Source organism: Ambystoma mexicanum, chromosome 5q (assembly GCF_040938575.1).
Source record: "Ambystoma mexicanum isolate Mex_15411 chromosome 5q, UKY_AmexF1_1, whole genome shotgun sequence".
Lineage (NCBI taxonomy): Eukaryota > Metazoa > Chordata > Amphibia > Caudata > Ambystomatidae > Ambystoma > Ambystoma mexicanum.
In genome coordinates this window covers 525,246,097-525,269,410 of record NC_090933.1, presented here as the reverse complement: position 1 = coordinate 525,269,410, position 23,314 = coordinate 525,246,097, and the positions used below count along the sequence as shown (strand labels likewise).

Sequence of the window (23,314 nt, the reverse complement as noted above, 5' to 3'; positions counted from 1 at the left end):
GTATATAAAGGGACATCTTAAACCAGATTCCCTAGTGGTGACCAACACTAGAAAGAGGGCTGGCACGCCCTTATCTTCATCAGAAGCTCCTCCCGACAAGGAGAGCAAAAAACTTTACGGGTTTGGCAGAAAGGTAGCCTCAACGTCCGCCTACCAAGCAAGGATTGCGAATTCCACCACCCTGTTGGCTAGTTACAATTGCCATCAATGGGAAGAAGTCGCGGCGCTCATTGCCTCTGCTCCAGAACCGTTAAAGGGCCAGCTGGCTCGGATCTCGGCAGAGGGGAGAGCCGTGTCTGGTTGCATTTTAAAAGCAACTTTCGACGCCGCTGACAACGCAGGGAGATTGATAGCAGAAGGTACTGTTATCAAGAGACATGCGTGGTTACGGCAGTCGGGATTCAAGACAGAAACCCAGGCTTCTTTAATAGACAAGCCAGTGGAACCCGACCTATTGTTTGGGAAAGCGGTCGAAGACGCACTTAAAAATGCCAAAGATGAATATGAGACTCTCAAATCCCTTGGCCAGCTTACCAACAAACCCCCTAACCAGAGGGGGAACAATAATTTTCGTCGCCCACGCGGCCAAAATTCACAAAGAGGCAACTATGCCCAGGGACAAGGTACACAATGGAATAACAACCAGCAGTCTACCCAGAGTTACGGCAGGGGTAACAAGAGAGGTCGTGGAAGAGGCAGAGGCAGCCCCAACAAGGGCGGGGGCACGCCTCCACCAAAACAGTGACGCTCAGTTCAGGGTCCCTTGCCACGCAACCCCAGTAGGGGGACGCATTTCCACCTTCACCCAGGCTTGGGAAGGGATCACCTCAGACAGATGGGTGCTGTCAACAGTATCCGCAGGATATTGTATAGAACTACTGCAGCGTCCCCGGAATCATCCTCCACGACAAAGAGTGCACTCCCTAGAGCATCAAAGGATCCTTCTCGAGGAGATCGCCATTCTGCTAGAAAAGGACGCGATAGAACTCGTCCCAGGACACCAGGTAAACAAGGGTATCTATTCAACTTACTTCCTTGTGCCAAAGAAAGATTTGACAATGCGCCCAGTATTGGACTTACGGCCTGCCAACAAATATGTCAAGCCCCAAAAATTCCGTATGACCACGCTACAAGAGGTAATCCCCCTCCTAAAAAAGGGGGATTACATGGCAACCTTGGATATGAAAGATGCTTATTTTCATATTTCCATGCTCCCAGCGCACAAAAAGTACTTGCGCTTCAAGGTGGACAGTCGCCACTACCAATTCAAGGTACTGCCCTTCGGGATAGCTTCAGCACCAAGGGTATTCACCAAGGTACTGGCGGTGGCGGCTGCACACCTACGCAGGGAAGCAATCCCGGTGTACCCTTATCTGGACGACTGGCTCATAACGGGGGAAACCCCAGGAATTTGCAGGTCAAACATTCAGAGGACTATCGACCTCCTCCACGAATTAGGCTTCTCCATCAACGGGAAAAAGTCAAGTCTGGTGCCAAGCACCTCAAAACAGTTTCTAGGAGCTATCCTAGATACTCAGAAAGGATTGACCTTCCCTTCGGAAGAGAGAATTCGGAATATACTTCTGCAAATTCCGCATTATCAGTCAGGTCAACAGATAACAGTACGCAAAGCTATGCGGTTACTGGGCATGATGGCGTCATGCATTTACCTGGTCCCCCACGCGCGTCTGCGCATGCGTCCCATGCAGGAATGGTTGGCGAAACAGTGGTCTCAGGCAAGTGGTCATTGGGACGATCTAGTGGTCGTTTCGCCAACACTCGTACAGAGCCTACACTGGTGGACAAGAGAGAATCTCGCAAAGGGGAAACCCTTTTACGATCCCGAAGTACAAGCCGTGGTGACTACAGATGCATGCCTGACTGGGTGGGGAGCTCACCATCTCCACCACACAGCTCAGGGTCTCTGGTCTCACTCAGTAGCCAAGAACCACATCAATCTGCTAGAGCTTCTGGCAGTATTCCGAGCGCTAAGGGCGTTCGAGCCCCATCTACTGAACTTGTCGGTGCAGATCAGGACGGACAGCACGACAGCCATGTTCTATCTGAACAAGCAAGGGGGGACTCGTTCGCCAAATCTGTCCAAGCTTGCCCAGAAAATATGGATATGGGCACTCAGACGGAACATCTTCCTGTCATCGCAACATGTTCCAGGGGAGCTCAATTCCCTAGCGGATGCTCTAAGCAGAAACTCCCTCCCAGAAGAACACGAATGGGTCCTTCACAGAGACGTAGTAGAAGATCTCTTCTCTCAGTGGGGTTTCCCCACTATAGACCTATTCGCCACAAGCGAAAACAAACAATGCCCAGGATTTGCATCCAGGTTCCCCCAGCCGGACTCCCAAGGGAATGCCCTGTGGATGAACTGGTCAGGGATGTTTGCGTACGCTTTTCCACCAACTCCTCTCATCAGGAAGGTGGTGTACAAGATGAACAAGGAATCTATGACGCTCATCCTAGTTGCTCCCATGTGGGCGAGACAACCATGGTTTCCACACCTACGCAGGATGGCGGTGTGCGAACCCATCAGACTCCCAGCCTGGTACAACCTACTGTCCCAGCAACAGGGTCAAACAGTGCATCAGGAACCCAACTCTATGAACCTAGCAGCATGGCTCCTGAAGTCATAGAGTTTGGACATCTCAAATTACCACAGAGGTGTATGGACATTCTAAAGGAGTCCAGGAAACCAAATACAAGGCACTGTTACTTTGATAAGTGGAAAAGATTCGTTATCTGGTGCCAGAATAAACAAATCAACCCGGTTGATTGCACTCCTTCCAACGTTGTGACATACATGCTCCACCTGCTGGATGCAGGGTTGGTTTTTAACTCGCTGAAAGTACACCTGGCAGCCCTCTCGGCTTACACCACATCCCATAACAAGGTCTCGTGGTGGAAAGTACCAGTGGTTAAAGCCTTCATGGAAGGAGTAAAGAGACTTCACCCTCCTATTTCGAACCCACCGCCAGGATGGGACCTCAACGTGGTGCTAGCTAAGCTCATGGGACCCCCATTCGAACCCATGCATAAAAGTAGTCTCAAACACCTGACTTATAAAACGGCCTTCTTAGTAGCCATTACCTCCATAAGAAGGGTCAGTGAAATTCAGGCTCTGTCAGTGCAGGATCCTTTCTTTACTATCCACAAGGACAAACTGGTTTTACGCACACACCCTAGGTTCTCACCTAAATTCATATCCAAGTTCCATGTAAACCAGTCCATCGAGCTTCCGGCTTTCTTCCAGAACCCGCAAAGCTCGGCTGAGGTGAAACTACACACCCTAGATGTGCGTAGGGCGGTCCTATACTATGTAAATAAAACCAGACCGCTAAGGAAAACAGATCAACTGTTTGTCTCCGTAGCTACAGGCAGAGAGGGGGATCGCGTCTCTAAGGGCGCTATCTCGAAGTGGATTATCAACTGTATACAGCTGTGTTACTCTCTTTCTGACAAGACTCTGCCTTTTACGCCAAGGGCCCACTCTACTAGAGGCATTGGTGCCACTCTGGCTTTCATTGCAAATGTTCCCCTCGACACCATTTGCAAAGCGGCTACTTGGAGCTCTATTCACACTTTTACTCAGCATTACTGCATTGACACTCATTCCAAGACAGATACACAAGTGGGACAAGCGGTTCTAAGACACCTGTTTGCTCATGACCCTTCTCACATCCCACCTCCTTCTTCTGGTACTGCTCGCTAATCTATGCACAGCATGTGATCTAAGCAGATTCCACAAGCCTCAGAAGGGATACATTACTCACCGTAATCGTATTTCTGATGCTTGTATCTGCTTAGATTCACATGCGACCCACCCTTCCTCCCCTCCGAGAGAAGGCGCATGATTGCTTGTAGTCTTACCTTTTCTGTCTATCTGCTTGGATTATCTGTACTCACGCTACTCCTCATGCTTCCTCATGTCAGAAAAAATACAATCTGAGGATCCTACACGCGTGAGGGATCTTGGGTACAGTGGACGTCACACTAGGGATAGTATTACTGGCACGCCTGTGTCGACGCCCATTTTCGACTTTCGAAAAACAAACTGTAATACTCCGCAGCTTCCACTAGATGTCGGCCTATGCACAGCATGTGAATCTAAGCAGATACAAGCATCAGAAATACGATTACGGTGAGTAATGTATCCCATATCACACTTTATAATAAATTAATATCTGATAGTACACTTAGACTTATGATGTTGATCAACAATGGGTAATCTGGCACTAGCACACTTTACAATCAATGAGGAGTTAGTATAGGATGGATAAAGTAGCAAAAATACTTTTATGGTTTCAAATGGATGCAATGTTGAATGAAAATGCAGTACAGAAACTAACTGATATGGCTTCACAAGATATCATATGTTCACTTTTCCCCTGGTGGCAATTCACCACCCCCCCTTATATGCAATGCAAGGAGATAGAAGTAACACACACAGTTCTCAGGAATGCAATCAAATACAATACGAAATTCAATTCCCACCCCAGCAAGCTTAGAGAAAACAGGTATGAGTTTTAAAACACAGGCCCAAGTGCTTTGAATGTGGTGGCAGTGAAGTGAGAAATATGCTGAAAATGCTTTTAATTCCCTTTAGGAGGTTCAGGGTGAGTGAGAGATACTTGGGATGAGCTCAGGCTCACTTTAGCAATGATTCAGGGATGGTTATTAAGAGGCAAACAAATTTTTAGCAAAGGAAAGCAAAAAGCTGCTATCTTTTTACAGGTAAATAAATCAGGCCAAATCGCGGCAAAATTCGCGAGTGCGTGAATCGTGATTGCGGAGAAAGTATAAGAATAGGAAGTCGGTTCTAGGCTTGTTGGAAAGCTTAGATTCTAAGCTTTCAGAGGAAAGTTAAACCACGTTCCTAGCACAAACGGTTCCAGAGATACGGACGATTTAATAAAGGTAGATTTTCGGATTTAAAGTAAAACTCAAAATGACAGGTGACAGCTTGCAGCTGCAGAATTGACAGGTGACAGTTGTGCAGCTTTACAAATGACAGATGACACGATTTCTAGGAGGCTGTTCTTCTTAGGTTAAAATAGTTTGGATTAGATTATTTTAACTAAGAGATTGGTTCTGCACAGTTCTGCTAGGTACTCACAATATAAATTTGAACTAGGCCTCGTCACGGATCTGGTCAGGTTTTGGACTGGACTCCGGTTCTGGTCTCGGCACTTCACAGTGATCTGGGTCAGCTCTCTGGTTCTGCTCACAGCGGTCTGGGTCATTCTGGATCTCTGGTCTGGTCTCTGGCAATTGTTCTTGGCCAAAGAATTCAAACGGCTCGCCCGGCTGTGGAATAGTTTGCAAATGATTTTAAGGATGCTGAGGCCTGCTGAGCAGAGTTCTCAGTTTGTGGGTTTAGGCCCTTGCTTTAAGTTCTGAAGTAAAGTTCTGGTCTTTGGAGATTGATGGATTTGAAGTCTGGATCTCTGGGTGTGAAGTCGTCGGTCAGCATGCTCCGCAGCAAATGGAATTGAATGTCTCTACCTGTCCCAGCAGTCTCTTTTTATGTGTTTTGAAAATGGGTGTGTGCCTGGGCCTAGCTAAGCCTGCCCCTCTCTACTTGTCATTGGCCCAATTCTCCCCTCTCCCATGATTGGGGGAAGGAAATGGATTGTCATCATGATGAGGTCTGTTTATGGGTCAGAGGATCCTCCCCTGGTCAGTTTGCCCACAAATCTATATTTGATTCAAATACATCTTTCCCAGATATACAATTTGTTGAAATTACATGTGCACATTATATATTCCTTATGGTCCATGCTTGTCCGCCTCTGATCTTCCTGGGGGCTTGCGTTCAAAAATGACAACATTTTGCGCTTTTTAACTGGTTTTGCAATATCGGACATTTACCCAAAATTACACACATGTGCGCAAGGAGTATGGACATTAATTGATGAAGTGTCAGATTTTTAACATGCAGACATTTGGAGTGAGACCCTATTTTCCGCTAGCAACCCCCCAGAATACACCACCGGGTCCTAACGCCTCTCAAAATGTTCACAGAAAAATCACAAAAATAATTATATTATAATTCTGACAAGTCCGCACTATGAGTTATCTATCTTTTTAAAATTATGCCCTGGTCAAAAAGGGGTGTGGCTTCCCACATCACAGGGTGGAATAACTGGTTTATCCACTTCCCCCAAGCTCAGCTGCTAGCAGAGACGCTGCCCCTCCCAGTTTCCCCTAAGAGAAAGCCACTTTATGACGCCCCCAATATAACATTTGCCTGAGTCAAGGGAGTTGCATTGTTCTGTTCCTTCCAGTTCCCAGGTGCTCCACCCCTAATCTAATCAGAGAGGTGACAACTCCTTTTGGCAAGGGGCAGCAGGATGCAGCTAGGCCTGGGAAGAGTGGCTGAACAGGTTTCTCCTGTCGGGGGTAGTTGTCGGGCAGAATCCAGTTTCACTAAGCCAGGTTTCAGCTAAATGTCACTTTTTGTTCCCAGTTTTCTACATTCAAATCAAACTGACAATTTGTACCTATACATTAAATAATTACTTCCTTCAAGTCATTTCAGAATATAGTTTTACATTGTATCCACCTCTTAGCAAGTCTTTCCTTGGTCTGGTTTTGTTTCATTTGTGCAGTTTTACACAAAAGTCTGGTGGTTTTAAAACGCTGGCTTTCTGATAGTGGTGAGTACTGGTAATGCAACCATTTTTGGGATTAAGAAAATGAATTCCCCAGTTCTGAGTTGCTTTTTTTTTTTTTTTTTTTTGCAATCAGCATTGCCATTCCCAATGGTTTCAGGCTACTGTGTGTGTAGCCCAATGGTGGTTTTAGGCAGTGCCCTGCTGTGCTCACAACATAGGCAAAAATGGGTGGCAACCTATTCTTCATGTTTTCCCTGTGCACTCTCTGGGGAGTTCTGGCCATCCTGATGTTTTCCATGCCAGTACTGCACAGTTTTATTGTAGGGCTTGGATGCATGGGTAAAAACATCCCACAGTCTCTCCCACACACTTGTCGGCTCCACCTTTTATACACCTGTAACCATTTAAAAAGGTGCAGGCGTGAGTCCGCAGTGTCAATTGCCTGACCATAATTAATGGAGCACTCTGGACATGCCTGACCCTTACAGCAGTCTGCAGGCCTCTTCCTCAATTCAGTACTAGAGTGGTCAAATGACATGTTAGTGTTCACTATTCCTAGTCGCCGCTTCCTCGTCCCAGGACTATGTAAGGAAGGCATGTATCAACAGTAAGACGGACACAAGTGACTGGAGTTCAAGTGTGTTTTTTTAACCTTCACAAGGGTGGGCTTAATGCCTATCTAAATCTATAGATGTGAGCAAGCTACGACTATCAAATAATAATACAGTCCTAGTGGAGCCTTGTCAACATAAAAGGGCCTATACTAAAAGAAAAACTATTGCCAATCCTTAATACTAATTTACAAATAATGTGGGGTGATATTCATGCAAAAGAAAGAAGTGTTCACAAAATTATAAGTCAGGATGTTTGGGCCATTGCCCTCCCTTCCCCATGTTTTCAGCAAGGGACAAGGCGGTTCACTCGAGCAAAGCACACACTCTGGCTTATGCGGCACCTCCTGTGTTCAAACCTCTTTATTTCTTGCAAGTCTCTTAACTCAGAGGGTCTAGTGCACAAAAACGACAACGATAAACGTTCTTTTCCTTTTGCAGTATTCAATTTGGGTGTTCACCCTGGATCCCCCTCAGCCGGGCTCAGAACCTTCCAAAACAAAAGTTCAGATAATTCTTTCTTGGGTGACTCACGGTTCACCCCAGATCCCCCTCAGCTGGGCTCAGACCAATTTTAATGTACTTTAAACTATTGAAGACTTTCAAATGTGCCCAGTATTCAGCCTGACCCATTGGATGACCACTTCGATCTCAATAGTCCATTTCTTACACTGCGCATCAGTTGGATACCTAACTGAGACTTTTGAATGAGCACCCACGTGGTGCCGGACCACTCTGTGTATGTTATCTAAGTTCAATTATAACGTTCAATTACTCCTTTTGGTTTTCATTCATATCTGCGTCGCTCTTTACAAACACCTCACACACTGTTCTCTTTGTACAATGTTGCCGCTTGCAACCTTGGTTCAAAATACAAGCTGGTTTGGTATCAGTCTCTCTGACTCACCGGCTGTGCTGCCTTTTCTGAGGCCGGTTTTTTGTACCAAGGACAGTACCACGGCAGCAATCACTCCTCTCTGCCTTGGTTATCAACATGGGAGAGCCCAAGGTACCTCCACCACATTGTGCAGTTTTGATTAGCCTTAGTTCCTGGTCTTCGGTTTCTTACTTTCCAAGGCTCATGAAAGTAACGGTCTTTAGAGGTCACAGGTTCTTCCCTCCTTGTGACTCTCCGGTCTCGCCGTGTTCCTCCTCATATGAAATTGCCATCTTGGAACTGCTGTTTCCTCGTGTGGTTTGCCTCGGTCAGATTGTACTTTCGTGCTCCGCCTTTTATCCGTGCGGGGAAGTGTGATGGAAGTCAGGTGTGTGTAATAATCCAGTCATTGCCTGACCTTGCCTGTCCATGGTGTTGGGACATGTCAGGTATACGGCTCTGGTGTTAGTCCGTTGACACTTACGGTGAACTGCCCGTAGAAAGAGTTTGTGTCGGAAATGTGGGGTAGGGGCGGGGGTTTTAATTCCTCGGTATCCTAGCTGGTAGGATGGGGAAAAGGTGTAATTGGGAAGGGGATACCGCGTCTCACCCTCTGGTGTCCCACTTCCATTCCCCGAGGACCCCCCATCCAGGTGATCCTCCCGCACTCATCCAACTGCATGACCTGGATTCAAAAGCAATGGATGTGTCTTGGCCACCTGGATGACAGATCCCTGGGGACTAGCGGGTGAGACACTTTCAGGTTTCTCAACTATAATGGTCTGAATAAGGAGAGATGAGGGGAGATGGTTTGTAACAGCCTATAAAGGCAGGGGGAGTGTTAGGGAGAATTCTCTGTTAAGGCTAATTTCCCAAACCTAGTGAGTCCCCCAGCAGCTTTGCTGGATTTTTGGGGTTTAATTTTTTCTCCTGCTAAGAGTGAGACTCTTTTTCTCCCACTCTTAGGCATGATTTGAGAATGTCCTTTGACTATTTAATGTGTTTTATGGGCTATGGGGTCTTTTACTCCATAGGGCTTCATGTGTTTTTGGTAAGTGTGTTACACAGCACCCTCAGTGCAGTAACACAGGGGCGTCATAGTGACCCCCAAATATAGACCCCATACCCTGGGACTGACTACTGTCTCCCAGGGCATGTAAAGTCACCATTGGCTTTACTAGTCTTAAATTGTGAACAGAACCAGTACAAACCATCATATTGTGGAAGTACTGGTAGGGGTAATTCGATTGCCCCTGGGTCTGTTTTCCAAGGGGGCACTGCCAGTCCCCCCTTGTCGAGTTTCTGGCTGGTGGCAGTGGATACCACGCGAAATATTCCACCGGAATATTTCCTATGGGATTTTCCCATTGATTTTAAATGCACCACTTTTTGGTGCAATGTTAAAGATACCGCCGGGTTATTTAATTTAATATTTATTCCCCGGTTGGGTCTTTTGGCCAGGACTCGGTTTTAAAATGGCGTTTGTGTTCGCCTCTGAAACTCTAACCCAAGTCGAGCCCTTTGTTGCACTTTTTGGCGGGCTTCTCCACAGAAGCCTTCCAAATGGTGCCACTCTGTCTGCGGTCAACAGGATGTGTGGGAGGGGGATTAGGCACACTGGACTGAGTTGCCTTGGCAAAACTCGCACTCTTGTGTGATAGGCCCAGTGGTGAGCAGCCCGGCTCACCACTTAGCATGTTTGAGTGACAGCTAGGCTGATGAATGGGGGTTTTGCTGCATAAAAGCAGGGCTTTGGGGACTGGAACTTCAGATGTTGCCACAGGACCTAAAGAATCCGAAGATGGGAGAAGCTGAGCCATCTACAATGACGACACCACCAGTGGAACCCTGCTGTACGAAACTCACCACTTTCCTGACGACAGAGGAGATCTTCCTTCCCTTTGAGCTGGTGGGACCAACCAGTTTGCCTTTTTCGCCTTCCTGGATCGTCTCATGGTCAAATCGCCCGTGTCAAGCACCCCGGCGGCCGGATAGCCACGCTTCACCACTACCGCAAATAAAAGGGTGGTACCTTTTAACCGAGAAACTCTGCGGCTGGTTTCTTCCCTGGCAGTGCAACGACCTCCCGCTTTCCTCCACGTCGAGATCTTCTCTTCCCCTGGACGAAGCCCTGACTTGCACCCGCTGCCAGGAACAACTGCCTCCGCTGGAGCTTTCTCACCGCTTCAGGTACTGTGTCCCGCCTGGTCTCCCTTGCAACAGACTGTCCAAGGTGTCCCGTAAATCCTTAACTCTCTATCATGGGGTGACCTCAGACCTGTTAACATTACCTTTCTAACTTGATCCAACCTCTTTTGTCTTTTCTGCAAAGACTTTGAGTGCATTTCCACTGTGTGATTTTGGGCACATTCCGCCTTGCTCTCTCCAAGATTGGGCCTGGCCTATGAACTTTTTGCTCTCCAGTAGACCCTGCCTTTCTTGACTTGCTGTGGTTTCTTAAAAGTGTTGGTACCGTGTGTTTTTCCTATCCTGCCTTTTCTCTCCCCTTTTAAACAAATTATTGGAGTGCCATCTATGGTTACGTGCTCGCCTCTTTTTTGCTAAATAAGTGGTGTCTTGACTTAGACTTGGCAAATAATTAATTAGAGAGGTGTATATACTTCTAGTGATTGTGTTCGAACTTGCTTGACATATTAGTGCCAGTGTATTTTTACAAGTGTGTTTTTAAATAAATAATTATATACTTTTATACCAAAGCTCTGGTCAGTGTTTGCTTGTGCTACTGTATTTTAGCCCTATTGTGTATACTCTATATACTGCCTAACTCTTCTTGATATAAGTCTGACTGCTCAACCACAGCTACCAGGTAAATCTGGGTGGTGCAGACTGCTACCAATTGGGTTTACTGCTAACTCCTGTAGACTTAAACTTTTTGCAGTGGTCCCTAAGGGAACTGCACAGGTTTCTGCCTAACAGGGAGGGTGAAGTTGGTTCTCATAAGAAAAAGGGGATACCATGTCTCACCTGCAGACCTTCTCTTCTACACCATCTTCCTAATGTCCCTGTATTATAATATCTTCTGGTGTTATCCCGGGCAGATGGAAAAAGGGTAGCAATATCCCATAAATGCAGATGGGACTGAGGGTTCATCATGGAATGGAAATGGCGGATACTGCGTCTCACACAAGCACATCCCCTTCCATTCCCCAAGTCCCCCCAACCCAGGTGATCCTCCCTCGCATCTCTATCCCCAAGGTTGGGATCCAAGAGCGATGGCCCTTGATTTGCAGTGTTCCGACCGCGGCTGAATTTACCGTGGCCGGAACGTTCGCATGAGAAAGGTGCGAACTACCAAAGGTTTACACCTTTCTCATGCTAACACACATCCATAATCACACCCACACACACACCACACTCATAACAGCCCCCTAACCACAGCACACCCCCAAAATAAACAAACCCCACTTACCTTCATCTTCACGCTGGGTTCCTGCAGCGCCAGTTCCCTTTCACTTCCGTGATCGGGATCCGGCGCCACAGGGTCCTTTTCTTTTCTTTTTTTTTTTTTAACGGAAGGCTGCGGGGGTGTCCCCTGAGGCCCCCCGCTCACTATACCATAAAGTATAGTGAGCAGGGCGATGCGGGGGACACCCTCGCAGGACCTGTTTTTTTTTTGTTTTTTTTTACAATGCTACCATCAAAGGTTCCAACATTTGGTGGTAGCATTTTTAGAACTTTTGGTCATTGCGACCATTTTCTGTCGGTAAAATCGTCCTATACCATGGCTCTTCACTGGCCACCTGAGCAGAGGATGATGGGGAGAAAGAATTGAGGATGCCCTCAGGCTCCTCACATGTAGGAGTATGTAAAAAGTAGTATTAGCCCAGAAAGGTGAACAGTGGCTAAAAAGTGAGACTATCCAAGCCTGAAATTAACCCTAAGGCAAGGTTGTTGCTGGTACGTGAAATCAAGAAGCGAGCAGAACAATCTATTCCTGAGACTATATCGTTGTAAGAGAACTAATGGGTTAAACCATTCTAACACCTTTAGTACAAGTATCTAACATTGTTTTTAGAGCGACTTCCCTATACCTGTAGGGTATTCGATGTTCTACTTAATAAAGCTGTTGAAGTTCGCGGACTACTCCTGTGCTCTGTTGATCGTACTTCACAGTATGTATGTGTGTATTCCGCTTAAAGATCAGTCCTTCACCTGGCAGTGCATGGTGCTAGGAGTAATGGTGAAGCGTTGCTGCCTCATTCATCTTCAGGTCTATGAAGCTCACATTTGTTTTAAACTACCTATTTTTATTTTATTGCAGGATGGAATTGTGGATCCTATTGATAGCAATCTCAGAGACTTCTGTGGCCAGTGTGTAAGGGAGTTTCTAAAATGGTCGATCAAGCAGACAACGCCTCAGCAGCAGGAGAAAAGCCCAGTGAATACAAAGTCACTTTTTAAGCGTCTCTACAGCCTCGCACTTCACCCCAATGCTTTCAAGAGACTTGGTGCTTCACTTGCCTTCAATAACATTTATACAGAGTTTAGGTGAGTGGGGATTGTCGTTATTGTGGTATATAATTTGAAAATAATATATTTTCATGCAAGATCAAACAGTATATTTTCTATCAAATTGACACGTGCCTCAATGGCCCATGAAGGACTTCATGTTGTCGCCTCCTTGCCTTTTGAAATTAATGTGTTCCAAGGGTGATTACTAATTGCTTTATGATCAGTAAAGTCTAATGTTCAGGAATGGGTTTAGGTGTGTTGACTCCATCATGAAGGCGCACATCATCCGCATGGAAAGTTACATGTTGAAACTAGCGTTGAAGCCCATGTCCTTGATGCCAGAAAAATACATCTCGATGCCATCAACATCCAGGACAATAGCATAACTAATAATGTCTGCCTGAACTGTTGGGGGGGATACCTTTCTATGTCTGCAAAGAAGAAAATACCATCTTCTTTGAAAGATCAAACCATTGCGGGTAAAGAGAAAGCAAAAACATTAAATGTAACAGAGGGGTACCAACATCAATCACTGATCAGGCCCTGCAGTCTTACGGAAATAAGATCTTCCAAACTCTCCTCCCAGACTGTGATAAATCTATGCTATTACTAGATCGCACCCACAGGCTGCAGATCCGCAGAGGAGCCTCCACAACACTCCCACCAGACGTGATCACTCGTGTCCATTTCTTCTCTACAAAGCAAGAAATTAGGACTGCCAAGCCGAATGCAGGGGGACTTAACCTATCACAGGTCACTGATACAACTCTATCAAGGCCTGGCAACAGTACAGAGGCGTAGGGCTCTTACACCTCTTTCGACCTTACTCCAGGACCGGAAAATAAAATATTGTTGGCTCTTCCCAGCAACACTCCAATTCACTTTTGAAGGCCACACATGCAAAATTAACTCCTTGGAGGAGGTGGTAGGCATCCTGGCAGGGGAACCCTCAACCCCAGATGAAGACCTTACGTAGCCATCACCCGTTGGGGGAGAGAGAGGGGCCCGAAAACCTGACGAAATAACTGGGTAAGAGTGGCACAGTGGGGAAAACAGGACACTCTCCGCAGAAGATATGAGCAACCTCCTCAGGCATAACTGCAGATGCTCTACCACCAATAACCCCAGTAAGATCGACCTTGGCTCCTCATGATGAAAAAATGAAGAGGCTCGGACATCACATGGCTTACCCCAGCCTAGAGTGTGCATACACTCATCTGCCAATTGGCCTTCAGGCCTAGTTGGAACTTTGTTTTTAGTGTTTGTTATTTTGTTAAGTTCGTTACCAGTTTACAAAAGTCCTGCCCGATCAAAGGCTTTGCTTTGTGACTCTTATTAGAGGCCTGAACGCTCCCAACAAATGCAAATCAACACTCCGACGACTCAGGCACCTGGCTGGCTCAGTGATTTTCCTCCAAGGAACTCATTTGATCCTGGCCGACTTCCCACGTCTGTGGTGCAGAGCTTTCCAGAGACAATATCTGGCCACCAGCAGCTCCAAAGAAGGGGGCAAAGCAAACCTGCTGGCTAGAGGCATCCCGTTCATAGAATTGGAAGTCCTTAAGAGTCCCAAAGGGTGATATATTGCCATCAAAGGTAAGTTGTTAGGCCAACTATATACCTTGAGCTCAGTCTATGTCCCCAATAAAAAACAGCAGGCCTTCTATACAGACTTGGGAACCAAACTACTCCCTTTCTTTGAGGGCCACATAATGATAGGAGGTGATTTCAACGGCGTCCCAAATCCCAAGGCTGATAAATCTCACCATCCTGCACCAAGAGACTTTAAAATTGCTCTGTGTCTGCTTCATCTCTTTAGATACTTAGGAGTGGTGGACGCATGGAGCGTTTTACACCCAGATACAAAAGATTTTCCCTTTTTTTCACAGGTACCTCGTACTTCCTCTCGCATCGACCTCCTGCTAGCCAGCCCCCAACTCCTCTCCTGTACAGATGAGGGACTGATAGGCGTGAAGATGATCTCTGACCACACTCCAGTAATTTTAACAGCTCGAATCCACAATCCAGACCCCCGCCCGAGGCCCTGGTGGTCCCTTTATGACCTGTTTCTGAATTACATGGCACTCCGGGATGCGTTAACCAAAGCCATCCACAACTATTTTAAGGAAAACCCCATCGGGCCCACTTCGATCGCCACTAGATGGGAGGCAATGAAAGCGGTTATCAGGGGCGGGGGGGGGGGCGATAGCCCACACAGTGGCCTACAAAAAGCGCCGCTCAAAATTGTAAGAACTATTGGAAAAGGACATAGCGACAGCGGAGATAAACCACAAAAAAGGTTGGTCTCCTAAAGCAACTTGAGCCCTACAAATTACCCGCAACAAACTTGAAGCACACTATGCAGAAGAAACAGCCCAAACCCTTATAAAAACTTAACAGAGCTACTATGCCATGCCAACGGCAATAAAGCCAACAAATTCCTGGTCAGGAAATTAGCAAAAGCCCGTACACAGAACCAGATTACACGCCTGAAAGACTCAGAGGGCTCAACCCAATACTCTGAAGAAGCCAGTCTACTACTGGCAACATCACACCTAATTGAGACTATGACTGCCACTCCCCTCTGCCCCTCGATCTTCAGCTCAACAGGAACAGTATATTGCGGAGGCCGCCCTTCCGTGCCTTTGGGAGGCAGACATGAATGACCTGAATCTGCCAGTCACTGATGAGGAAGTGGATTCTGTGATGAAAAGCTTTGAAAGCTTGGGCCACAAGACCTGTGGGTTTCTCGCCCAGATTTTACAAGGTCTTCAAGCCTTCCCTCACAGGTCCTCTGACGGAACTCCTGAATTAATTTCAAGAGACGGGCATTACAACCCCTTCCATTGAAGAATCCACCACCATCCTGCTGTTAATGCCTGGAAACGAACCGAGGGAATGCGCTTCCTACAGGCCCATCTCGCTTGTAAATATAGATGCGAACATATACTCCAAAGTGTTTGCCAATAGATTAGCAAAGGTTCTCCCCAAAATCATGAATGCCGACCGAACAGGATTTATAGTGTGAAGAAGCACTGGGGGCAACATTCGGTAAGCCCTCAATCTGGTGGAGGTGGCGTCGGTGGAACGCCGCAAAATGGCTCTACTTTCTTTGGATGCAACCAAAGCGTTTGACAGAGTTCGAATAGACATTCATGCACCTGGCCCTTGAATCATTCCAATTCGGCCCTGTGTTCTGCAAAATGATACTGGCCAACTACAGATCCCAGCGAACAACCATGAAGGTAAACCAGAGGCTGTCGGGCCCCATCCCACTCTCATGCAGGACGAGACAAGGATATGCGCTCTCCCCCGTTAATCTTGGCCTTAATTGTGGAGCCGTTCGGCCAAAGAATTCGCAACAATTTCACCATCTAAGGGATGGACATAAAAGGCGAGCAATATAAGGTGTCCATTTATGCAGATTATTTAATGCTCTCTCTCACAAACGTCCGCTCTTCCTTACCTGAGGCCCTAGCAGAACTTGACTCATTTGAATGGGTAGCAAGCCAGCTTTGCCATTAACTACACTAAATCAGGGGCCTTGGGGGTGTAAATGCCCAATGACACGATGAACTGCCTCCAGCATGCGTGCCCATTGGAATGGAGCACGATTACAGTAAAGTATCTGGGGCTACAGATCACGGCAAAGCCTAAAGGCCTATAGGCGGTGCACTTCCCCCGCCTGTTTAGCGACCTGGAGACTGACCTCAATAGATGGACGGGGCAGGAGATATCGCTGCTGAGGAGTGTCACAGCTTGCAAAATGAGCCTTCTACCCAGAATTCTATGCCTATGCTGGACCCTGTCAGTGGAAATCCCTCTAATGCCACTCCTGCAGCTGCGAAAACAGATGATCTGGTTCATATGGAAGAAAGGCAAGGTTTTGGATCCCGAAAGTAATGACAGGAGCTGCTAAATAGGTCCGAATGTGGGTACCCAATCTCTGTAATTATGCAGCGGCGCAATTGACGAACACACTTGCATGGTCTGAGCCCACGCACCCCCCGAAATGGCCGATCATTGAACAAGCTAAATGCCCCCTCCCACTGAGCTCGCTACTACACTTTTCAGGGACGGCCCGCAGACACTGGCCGACCATTCTTTCCTCAACAAAAGCTGCCGTGAGAATTGGGAATTGGGGATTGGGCATTTGGAAGGAAAGGAATCCCCAAGGGACTAGGCCCACGCTCACCAGTCTTTTGAAACCCAGACTTTACTGCGGGCCTGGAAACAGCAAACTTCAAGAATTGGAATTGGGGAGGACTGCAGACAATTTTGCAATTGTTCGAGAATGGCATTTGCTTCACCTTTGAGAAATGCAAAACCTAGTACACCCTGTATGTAACGGACAGATTCGTTTATACTCATATCCGACGCTGGATTACCCAACCTTCGGTCAAATGCGAGCCCACTAGAGCGCTCCACTCCTTAGAACTGACACTCCAGGAGGGCCTGCAACAAGGGCTCATCACAAGAAAGTATTTATAAACTATTGCAGGAGGATATGCTGATCACACGGCCTACGTACATGGCACATGGGAAACTGACTTGGGTTACCCTATACATGACCAAATGTGGATTGACATCTGGTCTAGGAACAACAAAGCCACTAGATGCGTTACTAACAAAGAGTGTGCTCTTAAACTGCTCTACTGTTGATATCCCCCGGAACGCTTACATCACAGGATCCCAAATGCTGGAGACAATGTGGGGCTCGTGGGACATACTTTCACATGTGGTGGGACTGCCTGGTGGCGCGATCGTTTTGGGAGGAAGTGCTCCAAATAATGGAGGCTTATCACACACTGTAAACTGCCAATGGAGCCAAAGGTAATTTTATTGGGGACCCCAAAACCCGAGTGCTACCAGAAGATGGGACCAACTGCGAGGTTGCTCATTCAACTCTTCCTGGTGGCGAAAATTACTCTTGCCCGCAAGTGGAAAACGCGTGAGGGTCCCCTACTACCTTTATGGTGGATTAAGGTCTGGGACATCTTGGTAGCTGAGGAGGTCACAGCGGGCAAAGAAGTAGCGCTACACCTTCACAGACTGTTGGGCCCCCGTCCTAGAATATGACCAGTCTTTCCTGGCTCTAACCTTTCAACCACAACTGTCAAAACTATTCCTACGCCTTTAGTAACGCCCTCAGATCAGATTCCCTTCTTCCCCTATCCAATTCCCCTTCTCGTCCGCCCCACCCCCCCTGGTCTCTCTCAGGGTTAGAAATGGGCTAGAAGATGGAGCTGTAGACACTGACAATGGACGAGGGGAGAGTACGGGGGAACGGAGTTCGGTAACCAATTACTGTGATATACTGCTATTGCCTCGCTTTAAAACAATGTGATTATTCTGTTGCAGCTGGTTTTAAATAAACTCGTTAAAAAAACAAAAGGGAATATTATTTATTGGAATTGTTGATAGTCCAAAAGCTGGTTTGTATTTATTTAAGTATAAAACTAAAAACGTTCAGACAGAAAAAATGGTGCAGAAGATAATGCAAGAATGTGAAATGTACTGGATATGTGCATGTTTTATTGCTGGGGAAACAGCATATGGGCAAAATTAACATCTTGCTAAGATTTCTATATTCCAAATTTTCTCTGGCATGCAAAGTGCTTTGAACATGTTTGATATGATATGATAGGTTATTTATAACGCGCTTAATACCCAGAGGTTTCTAAGCGCGAACCCGCGGATCGAACCTGTGGTGCTCTGTGACGTCTTGCTTCCAAGGTGAGCACGTTGCCCCTGAGCTATCCTCCCGAGACATTTGAAGGGTAATGGTGGAAAACATTTCCTTGAAATGTAGCAAATTAGGCTTTTTTTCTTGACTCATTTCGATGCCTTTTGGTGTTTGTGCGACTTTTGGGCGAGTTTCAATAGGAAATACACGAAGACGGTAGTTGGAGGCAAATAAATAGCTATGGAATATTGGGATGCCAAATTGTTGACAAATATGAGCAGAGTTTAAAATGAAGAGGATTCACCCATAGGCAATAATGACTTGAACATTGTCTGGAAGGGGTGGCTAATAAAATTAGACATTATGAAATCTGTGCAACTGTTTTGTCTTCTGTGCATAAAGGCAAAAGAACCTGGAGAAACCAACTGTTTCATTTGAACCATATAGCACTCAAACCGGAATCCCAAAGCATGTTAAAAGGTTTTCAAGGCACAACAAACGTGGGAAATGATAACATGGGGACATTTGATACTTTACATGTGTTCTACACGTTAGAAAATAAAGCTATTTCATATGTGAGTGTGCTCTATTGTGTAAGAGTATGTATATTCTGTATATGAGGTTGAAGGGTCCCAAGTGTGGGTGACCATGGGGGTGCAGGCATCCATCGGAAAAGCTGTACCCAGCCTTGCATCCACAGCTCCAATCATCTGTGGTGGCGTTGTTCACTAAAACTTTGGGCTTTGGTGCCTCTTGAGCAAGGAAGACAAGCTCCTTGAGGCTTATGGGAAGAAGGTCTACTCTAACGCATCCCTTCACCTAAAACAAGCCAATGCTGACGCCCTGCTAGCAGCAGGTAATCAAAAGCTCTGGAGAGAGCTGGCCGATTTTATTTTGTCATACCTGCCACTGGACAAGTAGCAAGCCTCTAAGTCTGGTCTGGCGGAAGCCAAGGTGTTGGCTCAGGATCGATTAGTCATCTCTTCACAATATCGACACAGCTAGTCTTGAAATGGCGGTGGGTGCCCAGGCGTCTGGGTGCATGCCACCAAATGTATACAGGAGGTTCAGGATCTCATTATCGATCACCCCTTTGACGGTCAAGATCTCTTTCATTCATCCATGGATGAGGAACTTGAGAAGCGCAAGACTTCCACACTGACAGCCAAATCCCTGGCAGTCCTCACAAAGAGTAGCGAGCTGCCATTTTGCCAGCCCTTCTTCACCAGAGACTCCAGGCAGAAGTCCTTTGCTGGTTTTCAGGGCTACTAAGATAAGAAGGCGAGAAACAGAGACTTCACCCCCAGTGCACACAGAAGGAAGCAGTTAAGACCTGCCTCCAAAGGGTTCTTTGCCAGCCACTCTGGGACTATGCTCACCGATCTGACAAAGCAATGACAAAAAGGATTGGGTACACTGCATGCCTGTTGGCTGCAGGCTGTTGTGGCATCTGAGCAGCTGGTTGCACACACCTCACAGGATCCCTGGTCTCGTTAAGCAGTCTACAACAGATTCCATCTAAGTTTTCCTTCTCTACTTCTTGTCTCCCCTCCCTTGATACAGATGAGTTCTGCTCTCCTTGCACAGGATATCTGCAAACTGCAGAACGTGGCAATAGAACCTGTGTGACCCCTGTCTGTCCCCCATTAGCGAGGTCTAGGGTTCTAGTCGAAAATATTTTCAATCCCCAGGAAGAACCAGGCTGGCCTGCGGGCGATATTAGATATCTCTTCCTTTAACCTCCACCTACCCAATGAGAGGTTCAAGATGATTACGCCAGTGCAAATCCCGAGCTCAGTTCAAAACGATTGGTTCTGCGCTGTGAACCTAAAGGACGCCTACCTGCATGTACTTGTATGGGCGCCACACCAGACGTTCCTCAGATTCTCAATTGGCAGGCACCATTTCCGGTATTGGACTTTGTCATTTGGCCTCAGTACATCGCTGATGGTCTTCACCAAGCTTATGAGCGCCTTGGCCAGTTTGTTAGAGCTCAGGTAGATCTGCATATACCCCTACCTGGACAACTAGCATGTCCAGGTGTCCTCCAGTCAGGAGGCTGCGGATGCAGCTAACATTCTGGTGTCTACCCTTTTCAACGTGAGGTTCTCGGTCAACTTCAGCAAGTCCTCGCTGACCCAGGCTCAAACTTATGTTCCTGGGGTTTGTGTGTGATTTGAAGCCTGGCAAGATTTTCCCCTCGACTCAACGTTTGTCGGATATTCATCTGACAGTGGCGCGTTTTCTTTCCAGGGAAACTAATACGGCTTGATGTACCGAGGTTATTGGGCCTGATGGCCATGTGCCTCCTCTGTGTTCCCCATGCAAGATTGAAGATGATGCATCTGCAACTCCATTTTAGCAGCTTGTGGTTGCAAGCCACAAACAGCAGCGCATTGTAATCCCTGCATCTCTAGGTCAGTACCTATGTTGGTGGGGAGAGCAGAGGAACCTGTTACAAGGGGGTCCCTTCAAGGAGCATTCGACAGAGGTCACCTTAACAGACTAGTCCTTCAGCTGGTGGAGAGCCACTACGGCCATTTTTTATGCACTACGAGCGTTGCTCCTGCGCATCTGCAAGAAAACAATCCTGATCCAAACAGACAGTCAAACCTCTGTGTTCTGTATGACGAGGAAAAGGATCACTCACAACTCTGGTGGGTTAATGAACACGTTGGTTAGTAGAAAGCATTGCCAGCACGAACCCAAAAGCATCATGAGACACAAAGTTCCAGACCCTGTTCCCTCCGAATCCCCTGGCCTTTATACCACCAGGGCTCATGCTTTCCAATGTAAGTGGTGGTTCCAACAGGTCAAGGTTGCACACTAAATTCATCATGCTAGCAAAGAACAAAGCCTCATTCTATCGGCCTTTGACACCAGCTCTGCTGTTTCATGTAAGCCAGTGTTATCAGTGATGTCACCCTGTCATTACTCAGTCAAGGTGCCCCCACTCCTTAAAGATTCCTATATGCTTTGAGGCAAGTGGGAGCATTAGCGATCTGACGACTTCCGCTTACTTGTGCTGCTATACTTAAGAAAGAGTCTAGATCCTGCTTGCATATGCCAAAAGGGAAACCCGGTAGAACCAAGAGATGAGAAAGCAAGCATTCCAACTAGCTAGGTGCGAGGCTTTCATTGCAAAGGCATGCACAATACATTCTACAGTGTCCGCCTTGCATAAGCAAGAACCGATGTTTAAACATGGCAGGTTACAGGGCCTAGTCACTATAATACTGCAGTACCAGTTACGGGAAGTAAATAACATACTCTTACGTCCCGTCCCCTTTCCTCCATACTGTATGGGCGTCCCTTCCAAGGGGACGGGAGACAGAACCTTTTTCACCAGAAAAACCTTCTTCCCCTTTAAATTTAGAGGCGTGCAGGGTTGCGGCCCAGGGAGCATGCGCTGCCCTGACTCGACCCTCCGAGGTCATCAATCTGGGAATGGGCACTGGCCCACGGTATACTCACCTCTGGGCATCTGAATGCCCCACAGAAGTAACATCAGTCTTCTCTACTCCCATATATGCAGAGAGCGTATTCTACATTGGCTGGTCCCCTAGAGCAGAGTCACTCCCAGTGAGGTCTTGCTTTCCCAGACACCTACGGAGAGTCTTGCTTAACAGGCTCCCCTCGGTAGCCTCAGAGGGGCTGGCTCCCCCTAAGGGAGAAGTGATGAATACCCTGAATTCGTCACACATCAGAGTGACGGACACATGCACAGCAGGGAACTTGTATTGCCAACAATTGTCAGCCTGTGAAATCGTTGCTGCAGCTCTGAAGATCTGCTCCCATATCAATGAGCCTTACCATGCAATGTGCTAACTTGCAGGTCTGCCACAGGTTTCCACTGCACAACCTACGGCGCCACATTTTTTAACTCCACTTTTCACATGTTTGAAAGGCTATATAAGCAGCACAATTCCATCACTGGTTACTGCAACACTCAGAGCAGAGCTCTAGGTGGGGCATTTATACATCTTGTCGGTAGCAGCTGCTTGGACTTCTCTGTGATACAACCTTTTTAGGAGGCCACTAATTGGGCTAACAGCCACAATTCATCCCTCATTGAGGTTTGCCCTCTGGTGTACCTGCTTGAGTTGAACCTGACCAACCGGACGAGGGTCTCCGTGCCTTGGCAGGTAGTGCTGACTGTTAAGAAGGATTTCTGAACTCTGTCCTGGAGGAGCAGAGGTTCAGAAGGCCAGCCTAGTTTCTTGGAACAGGGTAAGCTCTGGACAAGCCAGACCAATCAGGGTAGCTATGGCAGGCGGTCAAGACTAAGCCTCAGGAGGGGTGCGGGTGACTGAAAGACCTCAGTGAGAATACAAAGCAAGGACACTTACAAATTACTACAGACAGGTGTTATATTAAAAATATAGACACATTTATTACAAGGCCTTTGTAGCATAGACCATAGAAAAAAGAATCACAGTAACACTAAGTAAACCAATACATCACACTCAGTACAATATATATACAAGACCAATGGGGTCTAAAGGGTTAAACGCACAAAATATGTTGACAACCTAGAGGGGAAGAAAACAGGCCGTACAGGTAATCTTTAGACTCAGTTCCACATCAATAAAACACCTAACTAAAAGGCAGTCCAAGCCCTACGAAGAGAGGAGCCTTGTGCTCAATAGTACATGCACGCGCTTGTGCCAGTGGGCAGGATAGGGTCTCTTCAAGGGTCTCTAGCAGCTCAGGAACGTGGATGAGGCGATGCAGAACAAGTTCCCACTATTTAAGAAAGACCTCCACTTGAGGGCAGAGGCAGTTTGAGAGTGGGGGATGGAGTCACTATTTCGTAATAGTCGTGGAAAGGAAAGGGTCCCTCAGGGGCCACTTGTGCGTAAAAATGGGCTCCTGCGCTAGGGGCCACCGGTTGGGATAAGGACTGGTCCCCGACGCAGGCATACCCAAACTACGCCAGTACAGTCCAATTCGCTGGCAGGTTCGAATGCGGCAAAAAGGACGTCTCAGAATGCGGCAAAAAGGACGTCTCAGCACCTTGTAGTTCCCAAGATACAGC

At 47.1% G+C, this 23,314-nt stretch overlaps 1 protein-coding gene across 1 annotated transcript in view; it reads left to right on the top strand.

Moving 5' to 3' along the window:
* The window catches only part of PRKDC (protein kinase, DNA-activated, catalytic subunit), a 3,362,625-nt gene that overhangs the window by 811,403 nt on the left and 2,527,908 nt on the right, over nt 1-23,314 (top strand). The window contains exon 27 of the mRNA XM_069621025.1: nt 12,400-12,626. Within this exon, the coding sequence (XP_069477126.1) occupies nt 12,400-12,626 (227 nt within the window). The remainder of the gene's footprint in view (nt 1-12,399; nt 12,627-23,314) is intronic.